The 27,038-nt window shown below is 42.3% G+C and overlaps 1 protein-coding gene across 5 annotated transcripts in view; it reads right to left on the reverse strand.

Annotated features, from left to right (window-relative positions):
• Window positions 1-545: 545 nt before the first annotated feature.
• Window positions 546-27,038, reverse strand: part of Fut10 (fucosyltransferase 10) — an 89,987-nt gene continuing 63,494 nt past the window's right edge. For 2 of the 5 annotated variants that reach the window (XM_017600206.3, XM_039094750.2), the window contains one exon: window positions 9,737-11,523. In XM_017600206.3, the coding sequence (XP_017455695.1) occupies window positions 11,284-11,523 (240 nt within the window). In that variant the 3' untranslated portion in view covers window positions 9,737-11,283. Of the gene's footprint in view, window positions 11,524-27,038 lie in introns of all 5 variants that reach the window. The other 3 variants (XM_017600205.3, XM_017600204.3, NM_001411761.1) reach the window with 3 other exon arrangements.

The following is a 27,038-nucleotide window of genomic DNA, read 5'->3' on the forward strand; positions in this document are numbered from 1 at the left end:
ATTGTGAGCAGAACCCTCTGGAGGCAGTGCAGGAAGAAAAAGACTCCTCAGCTTTCATCACCTGACTTTCGCTCTGGCCACTGAGTTGATTTCAGTTGCTGCTGCTGCTGCTGCTGCTGCTGCTGCTGCTGCTGCTGCTGCTGCTGCTACCAATTCTATCACTGATAGCAAAACAATGTTGCCCGGTGTCCATCATGGACTAAGGACCAGGAACCTCTCAGGTGAACTGAGCAACTGCTGGGTGCTCAGCCTCTTTTGGGAAAATGCAGATGCCGTGGGACCACTGCCATGACTGAGGCCCTTGGCCTCAGGGCCAGGCAACCACACAATTCTTACCTTCTTTCTCACTCACATCTCACATCATTACACTGCCTGTCACAATGCCTGTTCCATAACATTCAATCACCAATTGTCACTTAGTTGTTACTATTTGAAGGAACCTAGCCTAATAAGTTCTTTATATATTAAACATAAATGTACATCCATCCTGTAATTTCTGTTCTCTAGACTAATACCCTCACACAGAATAAAAAGACACACAGTGATTTAATTAATCATTTTTATTGCTTTATCACGGACATTCTTTTATAATATTGCCCTCTCTCCCCTCCTTTGAGTAGATTCGTCTAAGGAGTTTACTCTGTGTGTTTGAGAAACAACTTAAGTTCATCTCAAAAGCTCTTAGATTATGGTCAGCCTCAAAACCATTAAAACTCCCATCACCTACAGTGATAGTCTTTAAACCTCATAATCAGCTCAATCGTTGTTAAAAATTAGGTCCATGGTAGCAAAATTTTGAATAGTTGTATCACCCTTTGTCAGCTACTTGTAGAACGTCTTCTTGTGCTCCTGATTGGATGACGTGGGGTTCGTAAGCAACATAGAGGACTTATGTCCTCTGAAGCAGCCATCACTGTCCAGTCCTGACACACTTCACAAGCTTCAGTGGAACAGATTAAAGGAACCTCCCAGATCACTGCTCTAGGAAGTATAAAGGAGCAACAGAGAACAGACAAGAAGCCCATGAAGACAGATAAAGGTCTCTCTTGTTATGTTATGACTGCTCAGATAGGGCCTCACCTCTGACTGATGAAAATCAGGCTGTCCATCCCGACACAATGAGAATGAAATCCTAGGGGGTCACCTCTGCTGTACCCCACACTGCAAGCCCTTCCCCAGATCCTCAATGAGCCCTATCTCTAACCCTATTAAGGTTCTAAGTCCATGCATGTGAGCCTGGGAAAGCGATGGGCCAAAGTTACAGGGAGAGAAGTCACTAGTGTGTATAAAGGCTCACTCCTGCGCTGTTGTATGTGTAATCCCACATCCACACCACATGGAGCACAGGAGAGAGCAGGTCTGCTCCCAGAAGACTTCTCAGGTTTCTCTTTTCTTTCTCCTCATTGATCTTCTGGGAATGAATAATTGGGACACAGATCTACAGACCTAGTCAATTCTGTCCTCTTTCTCAGTCTGGGTCCATTAAATGGCCTGGTTCCAAGACTCAGGTCAGAGTAATGGGAAGGCAACAAAAGATCCTCCTTGGGTTTCAGGTCTAAACCGTATTCATCAATCAAACAGGCAGGTTTATAGGGTTTGTCCCTTCCTATCCCAGGACCATTCCAGTCATTCTGCTGTCTGAGGCTGTGCGCAAACCTATCAAAAGTCCCACAAGGGTAACTATGAATACTCTGGGCATTCCTTCATACCTGTTTGGTTTTCTATGATTTATTTTATGGGCCTTGGAAGGAGAGGGAGAGGGAAAGGGAGAGTGTCAAGGAGGAATGGATGGGTGAGGATATCCCTGGAGTCCGGGATTGGGCATTAGATCTCCTGGAGCTGGATTAACCAGCTGCCGAACATGGGTGCTATGCAAGAGCAGCCCACGCTCTCACTCACTGAGCCTTCTCTGCAGCTCCTAGTCCCTGGTTTTAATAAAATCACAAAGCCCTCCCCAGAACCCTTTCACCTCCTCTCTCGCTTATATCTTACGTCATTCCATCGCCTGACACAATGCCTATTTCACAGCATTCAATAAATACATATCGAATAACAAACAAGAACAAAGAGGCATCCCCATAACTTATCATTCCCCAATCTGTCTTCCTGGACAGATCTCAGTCACGGTCTTCACAAATAAAAGAGTAGTGGCTATGGACACCAACACTTATATAAAATGTAAACTATGAACATTTGCTTATTTAGTCGTCAAAACCATTTCACCAGAACAACAGCTAGTATAGTAGGCATATGGCAAAATGGGTCAAAAGGCCAAGTAACTTGAAAAAATAATTAATATAATATATTATAATATAATATTACATATAATATAATGTATAATTATTATAATTAATATAATATATTGGTCCTATTTTTCTTACTCTAGTATTATAGGCATAACTCTATATCCCTTGACTTTTTCCTAACATTTCCAGTTATCATATATATATATATGAACTTTATATTTATTAAGCTATATTATATATACACATAGTATATGTATATATAAACATATATGTGTAGATATAGAATATGTTGATAATACAATATGCAGTAAAAATATTCACTAATAACATTTTTTAATTACAGTACAGTAAGGACATTTTATAAAATAGTCAAGACTTCCAAGTTTTCTGAAACAAAACTAACCACTGTTCTTGTTTGATCCTCTACACTACACCTTGACTACTCCAAGACACATTACTTATGCCAAACTGTGCCTGTCTTGCTCCTGAGGAGTCGACTTACTCTACATTGGTGCTATGTATGGCCTGGATAGGCTAAAAATTTAATATCAAATATTTGCCATTTGCCAGATGTGATGCTGCATACCTTTAATCTGAGCACTTGGAAGGCAGAGACAGGCAGGTCTGTGAATCTGAAAACAGCCAGATGTATACAGACAGTTCCAGGCCAGGCAGGGATACATAGTGAGACCCTGTCAAAACAAAACAAAACACCCATATAGAGTGGTAGAGCCTTTAGGAAGTAAGTAGGGCATCTGGGTGGATAAATGTTATAAAATAAACCTCAGAGAGCTCACTCCCCTGCTTTTGTGGGAGTCACAGCAAGAAGGCCACCATCTGTGAGCCAAGAAGCCTCTGACTAGATACCAAATCTACTGGCACCTTGACCTTAGGACCTTTGGACCCAGCCTCCAAAAAGATAAGAAGCAAATTTTTATTATTTGTAAGCCACCAAGCCTGTGACAGTATAGAAAATAAGCCACTTAGTCTGTGACTAAGATAGAACTTGTTATCAGAAATGAGGTGCTGCTGTCCAAGTTCCTAAAGTGAGTTAGGCATCCCGGAACTAGGGGAAGAAAACACCAGAAAAGATCCCTGATTATCTTTAGCAGGAATTGTGTTGTAAAGGCTTTATAAAATACATAATATCATGTGAGGCTTTTCGCTTCAGTTTGGTTCTCTGCTGGACTCAATGTCCTGCAGACACTGAGCTAGCTTTCCTACATGTAATACATAATGTACGAATGGGGAAGAAAGACACGTGTTTTCACTTTTCTTCCAAGCAACCTACTATGCATCCAGTTACTAATAATGATAATGGCTCTAACTTACATTCTGGCTACTAGAATGTAGTCCTTAAACCAGTAAGCATTTCATCTCAGAAACTTTACATCTGTTGCTTGACTAAAAGTCAAATCTGTCTCCTGTGGAAAGCCGTGATAGCATTTGCCATTACAAGATGGCGCTGGCTTCCGCTGCCACCAGCCCGACTTCCTTTCAGGAAGCTAGCTGTGTGCGCATGTGCAAGAGTGTGTTCGCGCCAAGTCTTTGCCCACCCCGGGGCGTGCCAATGAGATCATGGGTAAGCGACCAATCAGGTGTGGACACGCCACATTAGGGTGTATATAAGCAGCGCCTTTCTGGGCCCCGGGTCTCTCCTCTTCAAGATGTAATAAATGCTTTGCTGCAGAAGGATCCTGGTGTCCGCACGTCGTTCTTGCTGGCGAGACTTTGGGTGCGCGACAGTCTCCATTTTCAAGTGAAGGCACGAAGACTATGGGCAAACATTAGTAATCATCTTCATAAAAGTCCTGGTAGTTTCTCTTTTTAAAAAAAAAGATTTATTTATCTATTTATTATACATAAGTACACTGTAGCTGTCTTTGAGATCAGAAAGAGGGCATCAGATCTCATTACAGGTGGTTGTGAGCGACTATGTGGTTGTTAGGATTTGAACTCAGGAACTGACTGAACAGCTGGAAGAACGGTCAGTGGTCTTAACTGCTGAGCCATCCCTCCAGCCCTGTTTACCTTCTCATGCTGCTGAGAAACTTCATCCTTGTGAATAACCCGAGTGAAATACACTGAGGTACTGTAACATGACTATTGCACTGGCATTACTATGATGGCTCCTTGAAGCAGCTAACAGACAGTGAGGTGTAGAGAAGCATGGTGTGATAGGAGAAACACAGGAAAGTGCACCAAGGCATTCAAAAATTCTACTTGGAGACAGGAAGCCTGTGAGATTAGGAGACACTTCTCACCCTGCAACAGTGACTGTCAGAAGGCATCGTCCTAAGAAAGACCTAATAAAAGAAGCAGCAGATGCTAAGTAACGAAAATGTCTCAAAGCATGCAAGTCTCAAATCTGTGGGTACCTAGGGTCCCACAAGGCCTCATTTATTTTCATTAAAATATACTCAATGAAAAATATTTTTATTAATTATTTTATTATAATTTATTAAAATAATTTTATTAATTCTAATGAGAATCTCAAACAATGCATTTTAATAAAATTCACCCACTCTTTCCCTAGTTCTTCCTAGATATGCCCAACCTCCTACACCCCACAATGCCATGTCCTCTTTTTTTTTTTTTAATAACCCTGACTCCAATTAATGCTATCCATATAGTCCTGGGTGCTGCTTGATCTACATGAGCGTGGCCTACACCCTTAAAGAAAAATGACTCTTTCTCTAGAAGACAACTGCCTTCCTTAGTTGCTGGTCAAGGATCAAGAATCCTTTCCCCTTGCGTGCTGGGATGACTTCCAGACAGAGCAGGACTGATACACATATGAACGCACAGAGACTGTGGCAGCATGCACAGGACCTGCACAGGTTTATGACAGATGAAGTCCAAGCACTGAGCAGGGGAAGGCTGCATAGGCTCTCACCCTTAACCAAGAAGCTACGTGCAAATTATAACTGGTGGCCAAGGAAAAATTGGCTTTCACCAATACAGTGTCACTGAGTACATCAACCACACTTCAGGGTAGACCCTGTGCCCAAGAGTACTTGGCCAACACAACTCAATGGCATTTTTTTGTAGATTTTTTTTTTGGCTCATTTTGTTTTGTTTACACTTTTTTGTCTTATCGGTCTTTTGCTTATATATTTTGCTTTCAAATGTGAGGGTTTGGGGTGTCTCTTGCTTTTTTAATATTTGTTTTTGTTTGTTTTAGAGCAAGAAAGGTCATAGATAGGTGGGTGGGGAGGTGAGGAGGATATGAGACGGAGTGGAGGAGGGGAAATCAGAAGGTGTTGACTGAAAAACAATTTCAATTTTAAAAAGAAAACAGGGGCTCGAGAGATAGCTCAGTGGTTAAGAGCACTGCCTGCTCTTCCAGAGAGCCTGAGTCCTCAAATCCCAGCAACCACAATGGTGGCTCACAACCATCTATAACGGGATCCGATGCCCTTGAGTGGTCTGTCTGAAGAGAGAGACCATGTACTCATATACATAAAATAAATCGAAAGAAAGAAAGAAAGAAAGAAAGAAAGAAAGAAAGAAAGAAAGAAAGAAAGAAAGAAAGAGGGAAGGAAAGGAAGGAAAGGAAGGAAGGAAGGGAGGGAGAGGGAGGGAGGGAGGGAAGGAAAGGAAGGAAAATAGTAAGAGTCAGAGGACCATGCTACCTGGTGTGAGATGTCTTCTAGCCATGACATCAGTGTTGTGCCCATGAAGTCTCAACAGAAACAGTTGCCTAAACAAGACCTACATAATGACCATACCCGTCAACATGCCGGTGGGAACAGGTAATGGCCATACCCGTCAACGTGCCGTTGGGAATAGGTGAAATTACACGAGGGCTCATCCCTAGATAAAGAATTATGGAGAGAGGCGGGCGCGCCTGGGAGGCCAGAAGAGACTGCACTCTGCGCACGTCCAGACTCAGGACACACAGAGGCAAAATTCCTCTAGGACCGGGCACTTCCTGTGTTTACCGGAAGTCCCACACGCGCGGATCCCGGCCCGCAGCAGCTCTCTGCTACCAAACCCCGTGGGAGAGAGACCTCACCGCCTGGTCAGGTGGGCACTCCTGAGGCTGCAGAGCGGAGGAGACCACTAACACTGCCCACCTATGCCCACATCCCTGGCCCAAGAGGCAACTGTATAAGGCCTCTGGGTTCCCGTAGGGGAGGGCCCAGGAACGGCAGGACCCCTGCGCCTGAGACACCGCCGAAACCTGAAGGAAACAGACCGGATAAACAGTTCTCTGCACCCAAATCCCGTGGGAGGGAGAGCTAAACCCTTAGAGAGGCAGACACGCCTGGGAAACCAGAAGAGACTGCACTCTGCGCACGTCCAGACGCCAGAGGAAAACACCAAACGCCATCTGGAACCCTGGTGCACGGAGGCTCCCGGAAAGAGCGGCGCAGATCTTCCCGGTTGCTGCCGCCGCGGAGAGGACTTAGGCAGTACCCCACGAGCAAACTTGAGCCTTGGAACCACAGGTAGGACCAACTTTTCCCCTGCAAGAAACCTGCCTGGTGAACTCAAGACACAGGCCCACAGGAACAGCTGAAGACCTGTAGAGAGGAAAAACTACACGCCCGAAAGCAGAACACTCTGTCCCCATAACTGGCTGAAAGAAAACAGGAAAACAGGTCTACAGCACTCCTGACACACAGGCTTATAGGACAGTCTAGCCACTGTCAGAAATAGCAGAACAAAGTAACACTAGAGATAATCTGATGGCGAGAGGAAAGCGCAGGAACCCAAGCAACAGAAACCAAGACTACATGGCATCATCGGAGCCCAATTCTCCCACCAAAATAAACATGGAATATCCAAACACACCAGAAAAGCAAGATCTAGTTTCAAAATCGTATTTGATCATGATGCTGGAGGACTTCAAGAAAGACGTGGAGAACTCCCTTAGAGAACAAGTAGAAGCCTACAGAGAGGAATCGCAAAAATCCCTGAAAGAATTCCAGGAAAACACAATCAAACAGTTGAAGGAATTAAAAATGGAAATAGAAGCAATCAAGAAAGAACACATGGAAACAACCCTGGACGAAGAATGTGAACATCTCTACCTTCAGGTGAGGAAATAATTTGTGGCTGGGCAGCCACTTGACAAAACTGCCTGTTTCATCTGCAGACTATACTGTCCAGAAAAGGACAAATTATGCAGAATATTTGACTGATAAACTCTGCCAAGACAGGGTGATTAGCCCTTCAAAATCTCCATTTCAAGAGTCTGTCAGTTGATTTTGGGCCCGAAGACTGAAGACTTGCACTCACATGTTCCTAACAGGCGACTGCACTAGTGGAGATTTGTCTCTACAACCTCTCAGTTCTGGAAGCCATGTTAGGCTTCCTATGTGTATAGATATTTGGTCGTTCTCAGATTTCTGATGGGGTTGAAGACTGATTCTAGTTTCATAGCCTATCAGGCTGTTTAACTCTGAAAATACATATTTTATTGGATAGTTATCAGATAGTGTACAAGCTAGCAAGATATAATATAGATTTTAGGCCTTTCTTAAATAATGGATAATAATGGAATGGATAACTAAATATTCTGTATAACTGATGTAGTGTGGGACTGGGTGTTAGATATATTTTATGCTTTTAATTACAAAATGATAATAGTTGTGCTCAGCTTAAAAAAAAAAGAAAAGAGAAGAAAAGAAAAGAAAAGAAGCCACACTATGGATCAGCAGCAGCAGTATTGTGTATTTATCTCTTATGGGTGCAGCAAACCATTTGGGAACAGTTTATGGAGCAGAAATTCCAAATTAACCCTTCACTCACTGTGTCATGATATAGAACCATGGCGGTCTCGCTGTCCCGCCGTGTTGTAAACTTCGATTCTTTTAATTGGATTCTTTAGGTTGTTTGTGCATTAAGGATGCATTAGGTAAAGGGAGTAAAGAGTGTGAAGGTGTCTTTAAAAAAAAAAGAAAAGAAAAGAAATGATGGAATTTTCCCGATATTTTTCAGCATCTAATGATATAATCATGTGACTTTTTTTTTCAGTTTTTATATACTGAATTATATCAATGGATTTCCACATATTGAATCATCCCTTCATGTCTTGAATGAAATCTACTAGACTAAGATGGATGATGTATTGATGTGTTTCTGCATTCAGCTTGCAATTATTTTACTTTTTTTTTAATAAATGATCCTAAGAGAAAAAAAAATAAAAATACACAATGGTATCATAAAAAAAAAATTATGGGCAGTCAGTGGCTGCTGAGAGAAAGAGAAAAAAAAACAAAAAACAAAAAAACAAAACAGTTTTCTCTAGGTACAAGACTGGGAGGGAGCCTCAAGGACAGGAACAGAACTGGTGGCTTACCTGAGCTGTGGGAAGCCAGCGGGGACTTTGTTCCCACAACAAAAAAAATCACGTTTAGGGTTAGGGGTTAGGGTTAGAGTTATACCCCAACATCAAGTGGTCAAGCCTAAACACATGAACATAGAAGCAACACTAAATGGACTTAGTACGTTCTATACACGTATATGTGTTTATATATGTAATATTAATTATAAACAAATAAGTTATGAATTTGAAAAGGAGTGAGGGAAAGAAGTTGGGGCAGAGGAAGATGGGTGGAAACGATGTTAATAAAGTATATCGATGTATGAAATTCTAGAAAAAGTAATTTATTTTAAAAAAGGAAATAAATTTTGTTTATACCTAGAACAGAACTTTAGACGAACTTCTCTTTGCAGCGGGTAACAACCACTGGGGAGATATAACTGGTCAGAAGTACTGAGAATGAAAGGCTCTGCCGTAAAAGGGACATCTACCTCAAACGTCTGCTCCAGTCAGGCTCAGGGAACACTGAGGAAAGGGGGATGGGGAGAACAGAAGAGTGGGAGGATAGGAACCAGTGTTGTGAAATGCCATCTTCTAGACACGCCATTGAGGCACACAGCTGAGCTCACTGCAGCTGGGGTTAACGATAACAGACCTGCAAAAGATCAAGTCAGTCACAGTCTATCGCCAGACTCTGTGCCTCACAAAGGAGTCACTTACAGTTGAGAAAGTGGACGCTGAGAGTGTTCTAGGCACCAGTGTGTGGTTGCTTATCCATGCACAGACGAGCAGCACTAACCGGAACTAACCGGATTGAGTGTGTTCTAATATATATTCAATACCCAGCCTCAATATTAGGGCTGTTGCCTGTCTTACTGCACCTTGTTTTGTCCTATTGAGCTGTTTTCTTGGAGGTCTTTATGAAGAGGAAATGGAGGGAGAGTAGATCTACAGGAGAGGGAAGGTGGAGGGGAGCTAGGCAAAGTGAAGGGAGGAGAAACTGTGGTTGGGATATATTGTATGAGAGAATATTCTGTGTTCGACTTTAAAAGGAGACAAAGGAGGGGAGGACACTGCAGGGGCATTGGGAGGAGAGGGAGAGAATCATCTCCGTCATGGCATATTTGAAGCTCTCAAAAAAGTTTTAAGAATCGCCTGACATATTGAGATTTGAGACACACATGAAAGCACTGAGCATTAGTTTTAGACAATTATGCAAAGTGAAGCTACTGTTTTATTGTGTCAAAGATATAAATCCTTTTGCAGACCATTTCTGAGGATTCAGATAGAATTCCACTTCATTAAGCATACAGTTTAAGGCCTGACTTTACACCAACAACCCCTTTTCAAACACTTACTGTGTTGATGTTATTAGATAAAATAATAGAGAATCCCCTTCATTTCCAATATTATGTAAAATGCATACGACCCTTCCTCCAAAGACTATATTTCTTTTGAGAAACACACATCTATGCCAGTTTATTCCCACTTGAGTAAAAAGCACCTGTGAAATTAACCGTCTTAAACTCGGATGAGTAATTTAAAAAGTCACAACTTCAAAGGCCACTTCTTCCTAAGATACAAATTCAAGGTCCAGGGAGGTTAAGAGATTTGTCTACGCCCATGTTTAGTCCGTGACAGATGTGAGATGAGGAGAAACTCTCCACAGGCAGGTTCTGCCACCAGCAAGGTGACCCGACCGCTCATCAAAAATGGGTCGCTTTCAATCCTCATCTCGCAGACTGGCTGCCACAGCTGGAGAGATCAATGGCTTGCCTTCCCACATAAACACAAAGGCCAACACACCAGTTACCAAAAGGCTTTGCTGTGGGCCAGAAGTCTTCCTACCATCTACTGGAATGAAAGTCAGTGTGGTTCCTTGTTTTCAGAGAGCTCCAGCAGGGAACCAGATAACCCAGCTGAACCTTTGCCGGTGTCAGCCTTGGAAACTAGGAAACGCTCCTCGGCAGCCTGCCTGCCCCCACTGACAGGCTGTATCCATCATTCTACGGGCAATCAGCTTCAAACCAGAGGAGAGCCCAGGGCACTGGCATCCCACAACTTGATCAAAACAAATGGCTGTTTGCCACGAAGCTGACTATTTTTCCTCTCCTGCCTCTGTTGGATCAGAAACTATCATTGACATCTCACTGGTGGAGAAGCCAGGAGAAGTTACAGCTTTCTAGAAAATTCCCCTTCAGAGGGAAATGCGAGGAGGGCACAGGTGAGGCGAATACAGGGGAGGCTAGCGAGGTGGCTTGCAGGTGAGGAAAGGAAGGAAAATGGGAACATGGACTGGGGGAGCAGAGGAGCCCGATAGAGCTTTTCTTACTCACTCACTTCCCTGAGAACAGATGGAGACTCTCACTGCCAAGTTCTGATATGGTTCATTCATTCCCAGCCTCAAGAAACTGGGCTGGCCAAGGACCAGTGAGCTGCTGACAGGGAGGTGCATATCACGCACTCACAACGAACTGTGCAGCAAGGAAAGCTCAGGACGTTAGGTTGGTTTCCACAGAAGACAGCCAGTCCCTGGGTCCAAATGCATAACCTGAAGGCACCCAATGTCCATTTTTAAAAGTCTAAAAATACAGAGGCAACTGCTAGGAGTAATTCACAGCTACTACTTGCCAGGGCTCTTTGTGAGAACTGCTACAATTACTCCCTATCCTAAAGGAGGCTCGGTGGAATAGCCATCATCTTTCATCTTCAAATATTAAGGCCACCAAGAGAATTAAGCTTACTCTGTCAGTCTAGTACCTTTTAAAATGAGTCCTTAAATACTAGAGCCCAAAACTCTTCCGATGAAAAGTTTTGGTTCCTATCCACCAGCCACCTCAGTGCCTGGGCTTCCTTCTTAGACTGTTGAAAGCTGGGTAGCCACAGCTCTCGCAATGATCTCCCACGTAGGGCCGGAGAAGCTGGAGATGAAAAGGCGAACAGCGTAGGCTCTGGGCAATGCAGGTGGCTAACGTCTGCCTTCCATTGTTTGGGTGGTAAGCCCTGCATGGAGAGAAGGAGAAAAAGCACTTAAAACATACAGTAAGGAAATGCAGTCCCCATGTTCCCGCTGTTCAGCCATACAACGCAGCATACTTTCGTAAAGCACATACTTTCCCTCCATAGTCTCAGCAGTTATACGGTCGAGGTCTCACAGGGGAAAGTATCAACATTTATTGGGGCTATTCTATGCACTGGATACTCCACCGGGCGTCTGAAATGGTCTCACTTAGTTCTCCTGGCAATCACATGAAATAAATACAACCATCATATTTTACAGAGGTGGGAAGTAGAAGTCTAAGAACTGTCCCAAAACAATATATCAGCACACTTAAGACGCAGCTCAGTTCTCTCCAGAGTCTGCTTCTCCACTCCTGCTTATTGCCTTATTTTAATTACTTCTCTTCTCTATGCTAACACCCATGTTCTCCACTGAACAGGAAAGCTTTGTACTGTGAGAATATAGTTATTGAGATTCTGATGTAATGTTAGTTACTTTTTTTATTGCTTGGACAAAACACCATAAGGAAGGCTATTTATTTATTTTAAAAAAGCATTTAATTAGCTTTACAGTTTCAGAGGGTTAGAATCATTGACAGGGGAGTAGAAGAGTGGCAATAGGAACTGCTGAGGACTCACATCCTCTTCTTCGAGGAGGAGGCGGAGAGGGCAGGACGCACCGGAAATGGTGTGAGTCTTTTGACACCCCAAAGCCTGCCACCAGTGACACACTCCTCAAATAAGGCCACACCTCCTAATCCTTCCCAAAAAGTTCCACCAACTGGGGACCAAGTAATCGTGTGCTTTCCCCTCCCCACACTGCTCCACAAACCCAGGAAACTTCATGCTCTGTTTCTCAAGAATAAATAAATAAATAAATCACACAATAAATAAATAAATAAATAAGAAAATAAGATCCTGAAGGACTCAGCTATCTTTAACGGGCTGGTGACTGGGAGTTTCATTGTTCACACTGCAATGAGTATGCGTTCAACCCAAGTTGGGCGTGATGTATATTTCTTCTTTTGGGCGTGAGGGCACAGGGGTGGGAGGGTGGACTTTGGAGTAAAGGAAAGCAAGTGTGATCGTGATGCTTTCCCAATAATCATTAAAAATATTCCATTAGAAAAGAAACTAAATGGAACCTGACTTGTGTTGGCCACCTACTTCTGGACACAGGATCTACATGGCTTGACATACCCAGCATCACTCAGTTAAAGGAAACTGATACTCTCTTTTCCTGCAGCTATCAACTGCAAACGGCGGGAGAAATACAATAAAGTTTCTCTAAAGTGAAACATGCCTGTAATTCAGTTAGTAGCGATGCAGCAACGGTAATGTTTTCGTGTTGACAAGCAAAGTGGCTTTAAGAGAAGCAAGGTAAAGGGTACACAGAATCAGCTTTTAAGTGTAACCCTTCCATTAACAAGATTTGTCCAAGAAAACATTTTTAGAAGTAATGGTAAAATGCTTTAAAAATTCCCAGGAAAACTGATGATTTCACAGTTTCTACTTGGCTATGCTATGTCATAAACCCTAGAGTAGAATGAAGATACCCCACACACTTGAACAAAGACAGAAGAACCAAGCAAGAGATGGCTCTTTCTCTCTTAGATGACATCTCTCTTGTTTATTAGAGAGGAGGGGTGACATGGGATGGATAGAAAAGCCAGAGACAACTTGTTGATACTTCCCTTCTGTCGTGTGGGTTCCAGAGGTGGAACTCGGGTTATCAGGTGTGAAAGCATCTTTCTACCAAGCTATCTCACTGGCTAAAGATATACCCTCTAAGACCTTCATAATGCTATAACCCTCATATTGTGGTGACCCCCAAACATTAAATTATTTTTGTTGATACTTCATAACTGTAATTTTGCTACTGTTATGAACTATAATATAAATATCTCTGGATGTTCTACCCTGACCTGGATAGCAGGAGTTGCCATATCAGTTTTTTTGCTAACACAGTACTTGGTAGAATTTCCCCGCCCGAGTTTGGAGCTCCACTTTCACCCTGATCTCAGTTTCACCTTGCTTTAAGAGAGACCTGTACTGAGAAATGAAAACCTAGGCCATTGGCTGCCAGCATGAGGTGACTTATGCCATCAGTCACGTCTAGAGGTTGGGCTTGTGATTGCTGCTTTGCAATGAGGTTGAGCCTTGATCAAAACTTTGTCTTGGCTCCATTCTTCTCTCGTACCTGTCCTTTAATTCCCAGACTCCCATTCAAAGTACCTACATTGACTGGTAGTCACAGGTTGACTACAAATATTTGACATGTGAACCCCCAAAGGTGTCAGAGACCCACAGATTGAAAACCACTGCTCTAAGATATACTCTCGGTGACCTATATCCTTCATCTAGGCTCCATTTTCTTGACCCTAGCAGTTTACAATGGCTTGTTAAGGTTTGACTCCATAAATGGGTTAAGCCATCGATCATGTTACCAGGCCCTCATGATCAAACAATGATTGGAAATGTCCTCAGAAACATACCCATCTCCCCTGTATCTCAGGACTGCCATATTGACAATCAAGATCGATCATTACCCTTAGAGTTCATGAACTCTTCATAGAAGATGTAAGCAATCAAAAGCCTAACAGTGAGAATTCCAGAGAAAAAGTAATCCAACAATATAAAATTATTAATTAGAAGGAAAAAAAGCTGTAAGAAGGAAAAGAAACAAGGCAGTATACTATCTAGCCAATTTCTGAATAAGTTCTATAACATAATCATATGAACACTATCAAAAAGATATATATAAATACTTATAAATATCAAATTAATGCCAAAGTGATGGCATAATTAGCTAATGATTGTGGTAGCTTATGAAGAAGCAAATGAGGTGAAAGAAGTTGGTTTTGCTTTAAATAAGTAGGGTTATTTCATGCTTTCGTCTATATGCATAAGAATCTTTTCCTAAAAATATGTTGTTCAACATAAAAATAACATTAATGTATCAGATTGATCATGAGTATAATCCTTACCTATCTCAAAGTTAAAAAACAGAGCAGTAAACCAAATTGGGGGATCTAAAAGCAATTTTGATGCTACCATCGTGAGGTCAATATACTTTCTTTTCCTTAAAATGCCCACAGAAAACATATGAGAAGATACTGGGATGTGGGCAGGGCTGTGGGTATAAAAGGGACTGTCAAAGGAGGCATGCAGTTTACTTCGGAGGGCAATCCTCCCCCCAACCCTCTTCCTGATAGTTTGGTTTCCAAAGGCCTGGTACTGGCACTGCTACTGGAGAGCTGTCTCTGTTCTCAATAAGGCTTGGCCTGACATGACTAGACGTCATGTAGCCCAGCACGTGACTACACAAAGAACTAGAGAGCAGAATGGAAACCGAGGGGCTCTTAATAAAACCAGAGCCCAGGGGAGGAGAGCAGGGTTCTGTACTAAGGGGCAAAAGCAGACAAAAGAAGGTGGGAAGTCGTGCTGCGTCTGAGTCCGGGCTAAGGCTTTTATGGGAGAGGACATGAAAACTGCATTTCACTCCCTTGGACTAGGGAAGGAAGACATAAATAACCTCTTTAATTCTGATTATTTTAAACTTTTGGTCTGTTAAATGCTGTTTCTGAGACCTAAGATTCAAGATGGGCATTTCAGAAAGAAGACAGCTAGCTTGTTTTACGAGTTTGGCCGATATCTTAATTTGTGTCAGCTGTGTGACAAGACCACCACCTGCTGCCTTCAGGTTACCTTTCAGCTCTGTGGCAATTTTAAGAGCCCGAGCTTCTCTTTTGATTTCTTTTTAAACAAGCAGGAACAAGCAGAGTAAAAGACTTGCTCTCTGAGATGTTAGTAAATCAGAGTTGTTAAGGTGCCTTTTCGACAACCAGCCCCCTCTCCCAATTCCCTACTCCTTGGCCTACCATTATAATAACGCAAGAACTCTTTACCAAGACATCTCTAAACACAGAGAACCAAATTGCAGACTGTGAAGAAACGTTCAGACTTAATATCTGGGAGATGTACTAGCAATGGAAAGTTCAAAAGACCAGGAGTAGATTCAAAATTGGGCTTTTCCTAACTATTGTGGTAGAGTACACTTGGGGTTGCTCTGACCAGGTACTGTGTTGGGGTACACTTAGAGTTGCTTGGACCAGGTATTGTGCTGGGGCACACTTGGGTTGCTTTGGCCAAGCATTATATTGGGGTACACTTGGGGTTGCTCTGACCAGGCATTGTGCTGGGGCACACTTGAGATTGCTTTGGCCAAGCATTATATAGGGGTGCACTTGAAGTTGTTTTGGACAGGTACTGTATTGGGGTACACATGGAGTTACATTAACGGGCACTGTGTTGGGGTATACATGGGGTTGCTTTGGACAGGTACTGTATTGGGCTACACATGGGGTTACGTTAACAGGCATTATGTTGGGGTACACTTGGAGTTGCTTTGGCCAAGCACTGTGTTGAGGTACACTTGAGATAGCTTTTTTTTTAATTGCTATAACTTTTTTTTTATTAACTTGAGTATTTCTTATATACATTTCGAGTGTTATTCCCTTTCCCGGTTTCCGGGCAAACATCCCCCTCCCTCCTCCCCTTCCTTATGGGTGTTCCCCTCCCCATCCTCCCCCCATTGCTGCCCTCCCCCCATAGTCTAGTTCACTGGGGGTTCAGTCTTAGCAGGACCCAGGGCTTCCCCTTCCACTGGTGCTCTTACTAGGATATTCATTGCTACCTATGAGGTCAGAGTCCAGGGTCAGTCCATGTATAGTCTTTAGGTAGTGGCTTAGTCCCTGGAAGCTCTGGTTGCTTGACATTGTTGTACATATGGGGTCTCGAGCCCCTTCAAGCTCTTCCAGTTCTTTCTCTGATTCCTTCAACGGGGGTCCTATTCTCAGTTCAGTGGTTTGCTGCTGGCATTCGCCTCTGTGTTTGCTGTATTCTGGCTGTGTCTCTCAAGAGCAATCTACATCCGGCTCCTGTCGGCCTGCACTTCTTTGCTTCATCCATCTTGTCTAATTGGATGGCTGTATATGTATGGGCCACATGTGGGGCAGGCTCTGAATGGGTGTTCCTTCTGTGTCTGTTTTAATCTTTGCCTCTCTATTCCCTGCCAAGGGTATTCTTGTTCCCCTTTTAAAGAAGGAGTGAAGCATTCACATTTTGATCATCCATCTTGAGTTTCATTTGTTCTAGGCATCTAGGGTAATTCAAGCATTTGGGCTAATAGCCATGTATCAATGAGTGCATACCATGTATGTCTTTCTGTGATTGGGTTAGCTCACTCAGGATGATATTTTCCAGTTCCAACCATTTGCCTACGAATTTCATAAACTCGTTTTTGATAGCTGAGTAATATTCCATTATGTAGATGTACCACATTTTCTGTATCCATTCCTCTGTTGAAGGGCATCTGGGTTCTTTTCAGCTTCTGGCTATTATAAATAAGGCTGCTATGAACATAGTGGAGCACGTGTCTTTTTTATATGTTGGGGCATCTTTTGGGTATATGCCCAAGAGAGGTATAGCTGGATCCTCAGGCAGTTCAATGTCCAATTTTCTGAGGAACCTCCAGACTGATTTCCAGAATGGTTGTACCAGTCTGCAATCCCACCAACAATGGAGGAGTGTTCCTCTTTCTCCGTATCCTCGCCAGCATCTGCTGTCACCTGAGTTTTTGATCTTAGCCATTCTCACTGGTGTGAGGTGAAATCTCAGGGTTGTTTTGATTTGCATTTCCCTTATGACTAAAGATGTTGAACATTTCTTTAGGTGTTTCTCAGCCATTCGGCATTCCTCAGCTGTGAATTCTTTGTTTAGCTCTGAACCCCATTTTTTAATAGGGTTATTTGTCTCCCTGCGGTCTAACTTCTTGAGTTCTTTGTATATTTTGGATATAAGGCCTCTATCTGTTGTAGGATTGGTAAAGATCTTTTCCCAATCTGTTGGTTGCCGTTTTGTCCTAACCACAGTGTCCTTTGCCTTACAGAAGCTTTGCAGTTTTATGAGATCCCATTTGTCGATTCTTGATCTTAGAGCATAAGCCATTGGTGTTTTGTTCAGGAAATTTTTTCCAGTGCCCATGTGTTCCAGATGCTTCCCTAGTTTTTCTTCTATTAGTTTGAGTGTATCTGGTTTGATGTGGAGGTCCTTGATCCACTTGGACTTAAGCTTTGTACAGGGTGATAAGCATGGATCGATCTGCATTCTTCTACATGTTGACCTCCAGTTGAACCAGCACCATTTGCTGAAAATGCTATCTTTTTTCCATTGGATGGTTTTGGCTCCTTTGTCAAAAATCAAGTGCCCATAGGTGTGTGGGTTCATTTCTGGGTCTTCAATTCTATTCCACTGGTCTATCTGTCTGTCTCTGTACCACTACCATGCAGTTTTTATCACTATTGCTCTGTAATACTGCTTGAGTTCAGGGATAGTGATTCCCCCTGAAGTCCTTTTATTGTTGAGGATAGTTTTAGCTATCCTGGGTTTTTTGTTATTCCAGATGAATTTGCAAATTGTTCTGTCTAACTCTTTGAAGAATTGGATTGGTATTTTGATGGGGATTGCATTGAATCTGTAGATCACTTTTGGTAAAATGGCCATTTTTACTATATTAATCCTGCCAATCCAAGAGCATGGGAGATCTTTCCATCTTCTGAGGTCTTCTTCAATTTCTTTCCTCAGAGTCTTGAAGTTCTTATTGTACAAATCTTTTACTTGCTTGGTTAAAGTCACACCGAGGTACTTTATATTATTTAGGTCTATTATGAAGGGTGTCATTTCCCTAATTTCTTTCTCGGCTTGTTTCTCTTTTGTGTAGAGGAAGGCTACTGATTTATTTGAGTTAATTTTATACCCAGCCACTTTGCTGAAGTTGTTTATCAGCTTTAGTAGTTCTCTGGTGGAACTTTTGGCATCACTTAAATATACTATCATATCATCTGCAAATAGTGATATTTTGACTTCTTCTTTTCCGATCTGTATCCCCTTGACCTCCTTTTGTTGTCTGATTGCTCTGGCTAGAACTTCAAGAACTATATTGAATAAGTAGGGAAAGAATGGGCAGCCTTGTCTAGTCCCTGATTTTAGTGGGATTGCTTCAAGTTTCTCTCCATTTAGTTTAATGTTAGCAACTGGTTTGCTGTATATGGCTTTTACTATGTTTAGGTATGGGCCTTGAATTACTATTCTTTCCAGGACTTTTATCATGAAGGGGTGTTGAATTTTGTCAAATGCTTTCTCGGCATCTAATGAAATGATCATGTGGTTTTGTTCTTTCAGTTTGTTTATATAATGGATCACGTTGATGGTTTTCCGTATATTAAACCATCCCTGCATGCCTGGGATGAAGCCTACTTGATCACGGTGGATGATTGTTTTGAGGTGCTCTTGGATTCGGTTTGCCAGAATTTTATTGAATATTTTTGCGTCGATATTCATAAGGGAAATTGGTCTGAAGTTCTCTTTCTTTGTTGGGTCTTTGTGTGGTTTAGGTATAAGAGTAATTGTGGCTTCATAGAAGGAATTCGGTAGTCCTCCATCTGTTTCAATTTTGTGGAATAGTTAGGATAATATTGGTATGAGGTCTTCTATGAAGGTCTGATAGAATTCTGCACTAAACCCGTCTGGACCTGGGCTCTTTTTGGTTGGGAGACCTTTAATGACTGCTTCTATTTCCTTAGGAGTTATGGGGTTGTTTAACTGGTTTATCTGTTCCTGATTTAACTTCGGTACCTGGTATCTGTCTAGGAAATTGTCCATTTCCTGCAGATTTTCAAGTTTTGTTGAATATAGGCTTTTATAGTAAGTTCTGATGATTTTTTTGAATTTCCTCTGAATCTGTAGTTATATCTCCCTTTTCATTTCTGATTTTGTTAATTTGGACACACTCTCTGTGTCCTCTCGTTAGTCTGGCTAAGGGTTTATCTATCTTGTTGATTTTCTCAAAGAACCCACATGCACACGCACATGTAAATGCACACACATGCATACACACAATTCATTGTCTCCAAGTCCAGTTGGTGGCACAGTCATAACAAGTGTATTTATTTAGTGCCAACAGCTTTGTCTCCCCATGGGATTCTGAAATGTGACTCCAACTCCATTTAATTCTATCGTTTGTTACTAGATGGTGCACCCTCTTGGTGGATAATGGAGTCACTGCTAACAGCTGGTCTCCTTAGCACTGTGGCAGCTACACGAAAAAGTTTTTCCAATAATGAGGACGGCCCTTTGGAAGATTCTAGTAGGATCTGTACTGTAAATATTTATGTTCCTGATTGGAGACTTTTTTCCTTCCCAGAGCTCATCGAAGTTTATTTCCATAATTACTCAATGCTGTCAGTTCAAACTCCAAGCATTATGACAAAATGCTTTTATTGATGGCTGTTTTCTAAGTCGGTCCATCCAGAATGAGGGAACTGCCATAATAAAATAGTTGTACAGCATTTTTTTTCAGTAAATAAAATGAAGATGTCCAAGTAAAATGGCATTCGCTGGACACACATTTTAATCCCATTCTCTCCTGAATTCCCCCACATGATGAAAATAATACATGCTGTGTTGTGGTATAGATTTATAAAGAAAATTTAAAACGATAAAGAAAATGGTAACCAAATATTTGGAAGCTGCAAAGTTAATAGGTGGGCAGCAATGATTCAGCTGACCAGAGAAAACCCAATTCCAAGAAGCTGCAAGAACACCAAGATATCCTGGAGCTTGGTGCCCCATGGGATCCCTGGGCGTGGCCATAAAGGTGGGGACAACAGCAAAGTTAAAGCTACTCGATGTTTGGATAAGACGCATGGAGTCTGCATGTCCTGATTCTGCATACAGAAAACTGATGCTCACCACTCATGGGGGACAAAAATCTACTTTCAAAGAATTTGAGGAGTGGGACTGGATTTTCTTACTAGAGTTACACCACACCTTCTGTACTCTGCGGGCAGGACAGGGAGGAATGTGCATGCAGAAGTTAGAGAACCACCTTGAAAGTCAATCCTCTCTCCATCCTACATATTCTGGGGGTCAAACTCGAGTTGTCAGGCTTGGAATCAGGCACCATTAATTACTGAGCCATCTCAACGGTCTAACCTAAAGACTTTAGATTCCCAGGCTTACACGAGGGTAAGGGCATTGAATACCAATGGATACCTCACTATGAAATATGTCCCCAAAAGGCTTATGTATTAAAAAGTTGGCATTCAGCTGCTGGCACTGTTCCAGGAGGTTCTGGAACTTTAGGATACAGGATGTAACTGGATGAAGAGATCACTGAGGTGTTTCTTTCCCTCTCATCTTTATCTTCCCCTGCCTTTATCTCCCATCTCTACTCTGCCCTGAGGTGACTAACTGATCATATAGCAGCTGCCACAGTGTTCTCTTGTTAATATTTTTTTTAAAAAGACAAGCTCAAGGACAGTGGGTTGAAACTTCTGAAACCATGAGGAAGGACACCCTTTGCCCTACACTCTCTGCACAAGGGATTTGTCACAGTGATATGATGACATACATCACACGTACTCCAAGAGTTCAGCTCTCTCTAGTTGCAACAGAGCAGGGCTGGGACAAAATGTCTACCTCACCTCTTCTGTGTGACTCTCCCTTCTTCCTACCCGCAAAGTTAACTACTGAAGTCATGGACCACCTTATAACCATATTCCAACTCAATACAGCAAAAGAGTTGGGCTCTGTGGGGCACCTTTCCTTTAATCAGAAGAAGATATATTATATCTCCTTCCTTCTCTGAAGAACTGGTCCTGAGAGACAGGGTATGTGTCTCAGTGTATGGTTGTAGCCAATGAAACTCACAGAAAAGCCCTGTCACGTCTCTGTATCTACCCTGCTTCCTTCCTGTGCTGCTCTGTGTGCCTCTTCCTCTCTGGGATTAGACTTCCTAATAAAGCCACACAGTCCTTAAGACTCTGCTTCCATTTTTGCTTTCTGTGGAGACCAGGCTAAGTGGTCCCATGGAGCAGTCTTTACGTGATAAGAGTAGATGCTCTCTCCACTGCTGTGGAGCCTTGAACTTTAATAAGGGCAGCACCTACCCATCACCAGGTCTGAGAAGCGACAGCCTGCTGGAACCACAAGAATTCTCTAGCAGACCTGACCAGGCCATGCTGGCAAGAAAGAACTGGAGAAGCATATGGAGCCCATCGTGAAGTGTGTGGGCTGAGGTGAGAGTGACATAGAATAGCTTTCACAGACCTGGAGGGACGGACTCATGAAATCCAATGCTGGAACAAGAATAACTGAAGCTGTTTCTTGTGACAGGTTGAATGTGTCCTTGAAACTTGGACATGATGACAACTCACTGTAAACAGAGATATCAAAGCTTGCTTGGTGTAATACTGAGCAGGGTGGTCCGAGAGCTATGGGAGCAGGGAGAGCTAGGACAGGTTTTTAACCCCATGACTATGATCTCTCTGACAGAAGACATTCCCCTTAGGATATCTATTTAGAAGGCCCTGGGGAAAGGCTAGACTATGTGTTATTTTAACTGGACAGAGGATCCGTAATGTTGCATTTAAATTATGGTAAATACAAAATAGGATGTTTTGAGAATATAATTCCATTTCTCCCTTATCTTCTTTCCCTCCAAGTCTTCTCATACACCCCTCCCTGGTCTTCAAATTCATGGCCTCTTTTTTCCAATTTTTATGGCATGCATGTATACATATATATGTACATATTTATAGACATACATACAAACATACACACACACACACACACACACACACACACACACTTAAATATAACCTGTTCAGCCACCTCAGCTGCCATCCAGGCCCAGATCCAGGATTCTGAGTTGGCCCACCCCAAAATCTATATCATCTGTGAACTGTCAGAGCATGTAAGATCCTGCTAAGTCGGGGCTGTAGGATCTCCATGACACAGGGCAGCAACAGGATAACTTGAAGGAATCCTGGTGAGGACACAATATTGATGGTGTCACAGAAACCAGAGATCTCTGGCCAGACTGATTCTTCACTGCAATGAACATTTGCGCGTGAAGACTTGTGGGCAGAGGGATATACTGTGGGATACACTATAACATACTACAGCTTCCATGATGAGATTTTTTATGGTTTGTTTTGGTTCTTTATTTGTTTGCTTGGGGTTTATTGGGGGGGGTGTGCTTCAAGGTTGCAAGGGCTAAGGATGGATATGAGGGGATGGGAGATGAGAGGGACTGGGGTGCATGATGTGACACTCACAAGGAACCAGGAAAAAGTCTAAATATATACATGGATGAACCTGGTCAGTCTATACAATGGTACTTGTGTGTATGTTTTCAGAGTCGTCCATTTGGCATTGGACAACCAATTGATGTGCTCTTCCCTGGGATGACCACCTCTCCTGCTCCCAGCTTCCCAGCTTTCTTTGGTTGCCTATAGTTCTTTGTAGGGTTGATAAGAGTTGTGGAGCACAGTGCCATTGAATACACACACACACACACACACACACACACACACACACACACACACAAAACACTCCCTCACCTAAGGCTTATTGTAATATTGCAAAAGAAAGGGTAAAAAAATTGTCAGAAACAGAGGATAAGAGAGTTTGCTCTGAGATTGTGTCTCCTGGTAATAACAGAAGTTATACCCACAAAGTCTCACCAACATGAACAAGGTACAGTGGACTTGCAAGTGAACAGGGAAAGACCTACGAGGTTACCTCCACCACAGAGTCCCAACCCTACATTATATATTTTAAAACATATATTATTCTATATATTTATTGTACCTGGTCCTGAATTACATAAAGATATTTTTACACAAGAATATATATTACACTGTACAAAATCCTCTCCATATCCCTCTAGTCTCCCCTCTCTCTAAGCCCCCCAATTTCCACTAAGTCCTTTTGTTTCCTTAGCCAGTTTTGCGTCTCCTTTTATGTTATATGTTCGTATGTGGTTTTAGGAATCTGTGTAAAATCGTGAAACTAAAAATGTGATGTATTTATTGGAGAGTGTCTTAATTCATTTCACACGATTCTCTTCAGCTCACCCATTTTCTTGCAAACAATTTAAAATCTGTATAGGAGAAAAAAGAGAGGGGAGGGGAGGGGGGAGGAGGGGAGGCGAGGGTAGGAGGGGAGGGGAGGGTAGAAGGGGAGGGGATGGGGGAGAGGAGAGGGGAAAAGAAGGAAGGGAGGGAGGGAGGGAGGGAGGGAGGGAGGGAGGGAGGAAGGAAGGAAGGAAGGAAGGAAGGAAGGAAGGAAGGAAGGAAGGAAGGAAGGACTCCATGACTACGAACTGCATTTTTTCCCCACTCCTCTGCTACTGGACACCCTGGCTGATTCCACAACAGCTGTTGTAAACAGTCCTATAGTGTGTAAGTTTCTCCAAGATTTGTTGACTTGAAGTACTTTATGTAAATACCCAGAAGTGGTGTAGCTGTGTCCTATGATAGATAAATTCTTAGACTCCTTAGGAACTGCCATCCTGACCCCCACAGTGGCTGGACTAATTTAAATCCCCACCAGCAGCATTCCCTTATGACCATAACCTCATCAGCATCTTCTCAGTGACTGCCCTTCTGAGTGGAATTCCAAGGCTTTCATTTCTCTCTCTCTGATGACTAATGAGGGTAAGCCCATTTCCATACATTTTAATAGGCATTTGTGTTTCAGCTTTTGGAGCTTCTTCAGTTCATTGGTTCACTTATTGTTTTGTTTTCTGGTATTAATATTTGCAGCTCCTTATATATTCCAGGTATCAGCATCCCTGTCTGAAATATAGCTGACGGCAATTTTCTCCCATCTGTGGGCTGTCCCTTATGTCTGCTGATCGTTTCTCTTGCTGTGAAGCTTTTCAATTTCACAAAGTCCTATTTGTCATTTGTCATGAGGATATGTGCTCTGTTCACTGGGGTCTATTTAGAAAGTTTCTTGCCTACACCTACACCCTGAAATATTTTCTTCTAGTATTGACATATTAAATTAAGGTCTTTGATCCACTTTGATTTTTGTGCAGGATAAGAGAGAGGCATCTAACTTCATCCTTCTGCAGGTAGATATTCAGTTTGGTAGCAAAATTTACTTTAAAAGGTAGTCTTTTTCAGCATATTTTTTTAAATATTTGTCAAAATGTATATAAAGTCTTACATTTCAATTAATTCTTTGAGATTTGAATAGAATGTATTTTTTATCATTTCGCCCCCTAGTCCTTTCCCAACTTCCTCCAGATCCACTCCTCCTTACCCTTCATAACTCCTTTTATTCGTTACATAATCCATCTAGTGTATTATGTGCTGCTCAGATATTCCTGGGTGCAGGGTCATTCACTGGAGCATGGCCCTACCTACCAGGGGTCACATCCTTAAAGAAAACTGACTCTTCCTCTCCTGACAGCTACTAATTGTCAACAGATCTTCAGTTTGAGGTGGGACTTCCTGACCTCTACCCTCCTCCAAGCTGAAATGTGTCCGTCTTGATCTTGCATAATAAGTCTTGCATGTTCTGCCACAATCTCTGTTGAGTTCATATGTGCAGCTGACTGGCTGTGCCCAGAGAACACTATTTCAATCCTAACCCTAACCGGAACCCTAAACCTAACCACTGTCTCTGATATCTTTCTCTTCTCTCTTCTACAATGATCCCTGAGCCTCAGGAGAAGTGTGATATACACATTCCATTTAGAACTGAGAAGAGGCTCTTATTCTCCACACTTTGAGCAGTTTTGGATCTCTGTGTTAAATGCCATAAACTACAAAAAGAAGTTTCTCTAGCAGGTTTCGAGATGCACTAAACTATAAACATAATGGTAAGTCATCAGGACTCTGTTGACTGCTATGCTACTTAGCAAAATAACAGTAGGCTCTCCCCTGGGGCCTGGGGTCTATCTAGCCATATGACAGGTTCTTGGCCCATATGATGGTATCAGGTATGGGTGCTATCTTATGAAGGTGGCCTTAAATATCAGAAAGTGATTGGCTGCTTCCAAAACATTCATGTCACCATTTCACCAGTAGGCATACCTTGCCAGCCCTGTCATTTTTGAAAACACACATAATATACAGCTGGCTAAGACTGATGACTATTTTTCTTCTCAGGTAGCACATGCCGATACAAAGGGAGGTTCGAGGTCACTACCATGGATTTCTCTGTATTCTACAGCCTCCATACATGATGCCTTCAGCAAGAAGTTCTGGAGAATAATCAAGAGCAATGACAATAACCTATAACAATTTATGGGGGAGTTCGTGGGATCAACAACTCCAAAAAGAGGTAACTCATTCCTGGCACCGGCTTTCCATAGCCTATAAGATCTAGGAGGGGCACTGCCCTCCTATTAAAGAGTATTGCCATCTTCTATAGTGCTAGGTTTCCAGATGACTTTCTCGAAGGTCTGTAGTATTAGCTATCTTTTCCCATATTCACTCTTCTTTCCTACCTAGCCCATTAAATCTTTCTTGCTTCAATATTTCCTACATCCCTTTGTTACCTGAATTCTAAATCTTTTTCCCTTGAACCAACACCACCCACCCACACAGACACTCTCCCCAGTTTCTTGGCCTCTGTGGATATGCCTCATATAAAGATTCAAAGCCAACAGCCACAAACGTTGAGAAAACATGCCACGTTCTTCCTCCTGGGTCTGAGTTACCTCACTAAGAATGATTATTCCCGGCCCCATCGATTTACCTGCAAATTTCATGTCAGTTTAGATCTGTACACATTTTATATTCGTTTGTAAGTTGCTACAAACACATTCGACAGGCTTTCTACGGAGATTATGTTAAATCCCTATCAATTTTAGAACTGAAAATATTGATCAAATCCTTGGTATGATTTATCTGGCTATTGATTTAGCTCTTCTTCAGCCTCTCTGGACAGTATTTTTCACTTCTGGTGTGTGTTACTTTGTAACTGGTTATGAAACTCTAATTAGTTTATATGTTATGGTACTATAACAGCATTTAAAACAATTTAATTTTCCAATCATTTACTGCTAGAATATAGAAAAATAGTTTTATCAACTTTGTAGCGTTCAATTTTATTCAATTCACACAGAATGTAGAAAAAAATAATTTTATCAACTTTGCAGGCTTCAATTACTTCAGTTCACACATAAGTTTACATGGCCTTTGTTTAATATCCTAGCTCGTGCCTTTGTGTATTCAGGCTACTGTAGCAGAAAACTATAAACTAGGCGTTTCTCATAATTCTAGAGTCTGGGTAGTAAAAGATCAAGGAGCTAGAAATTTCAGTGTTTGGTGAGGACTTGTCTCTTGGCACAGACATGGGCATCTGTATGTGTGTGTGTGTGTGTGTGTGTGTGTGTGTGTGTGTGTGTGTGTGTCTGTGTGTGTGTCTGTGTGTCTGTGTGTGTCTGTGTGTGTGTGTGTGTGTGTGTGTGTGTGTGTGTCCCCACATGATATGCATATGCACACTTGGGGAGTGTGTTATGGGTCGTTCTATCCCCAGCTCCGAAAAAAAGAAAGAAAAAAAAAAAAAGAACCAAAAGAAAAAAAAGAAAAAAAGAACTCTCTGTGTAGATCTGTAGCCCATTCTAAAACTGAGTTATTTAGTTTGTTGGTGTC

The sequence above is a fragment of the Rattus norvegicus genome, chromosome 16 (assembly GCF_036323735.1).
Source record: "Rattus norvegicus strain BN/NHsdMcwi chromosome 16, GRCr8, whole genome shotgun sequence".
Taxonomy (NCBI): Eukaryota; Metazoa; Chordata; class Mammalia; order Rodentia; family Muridae; genus Rattus; species Rattus norvegicus.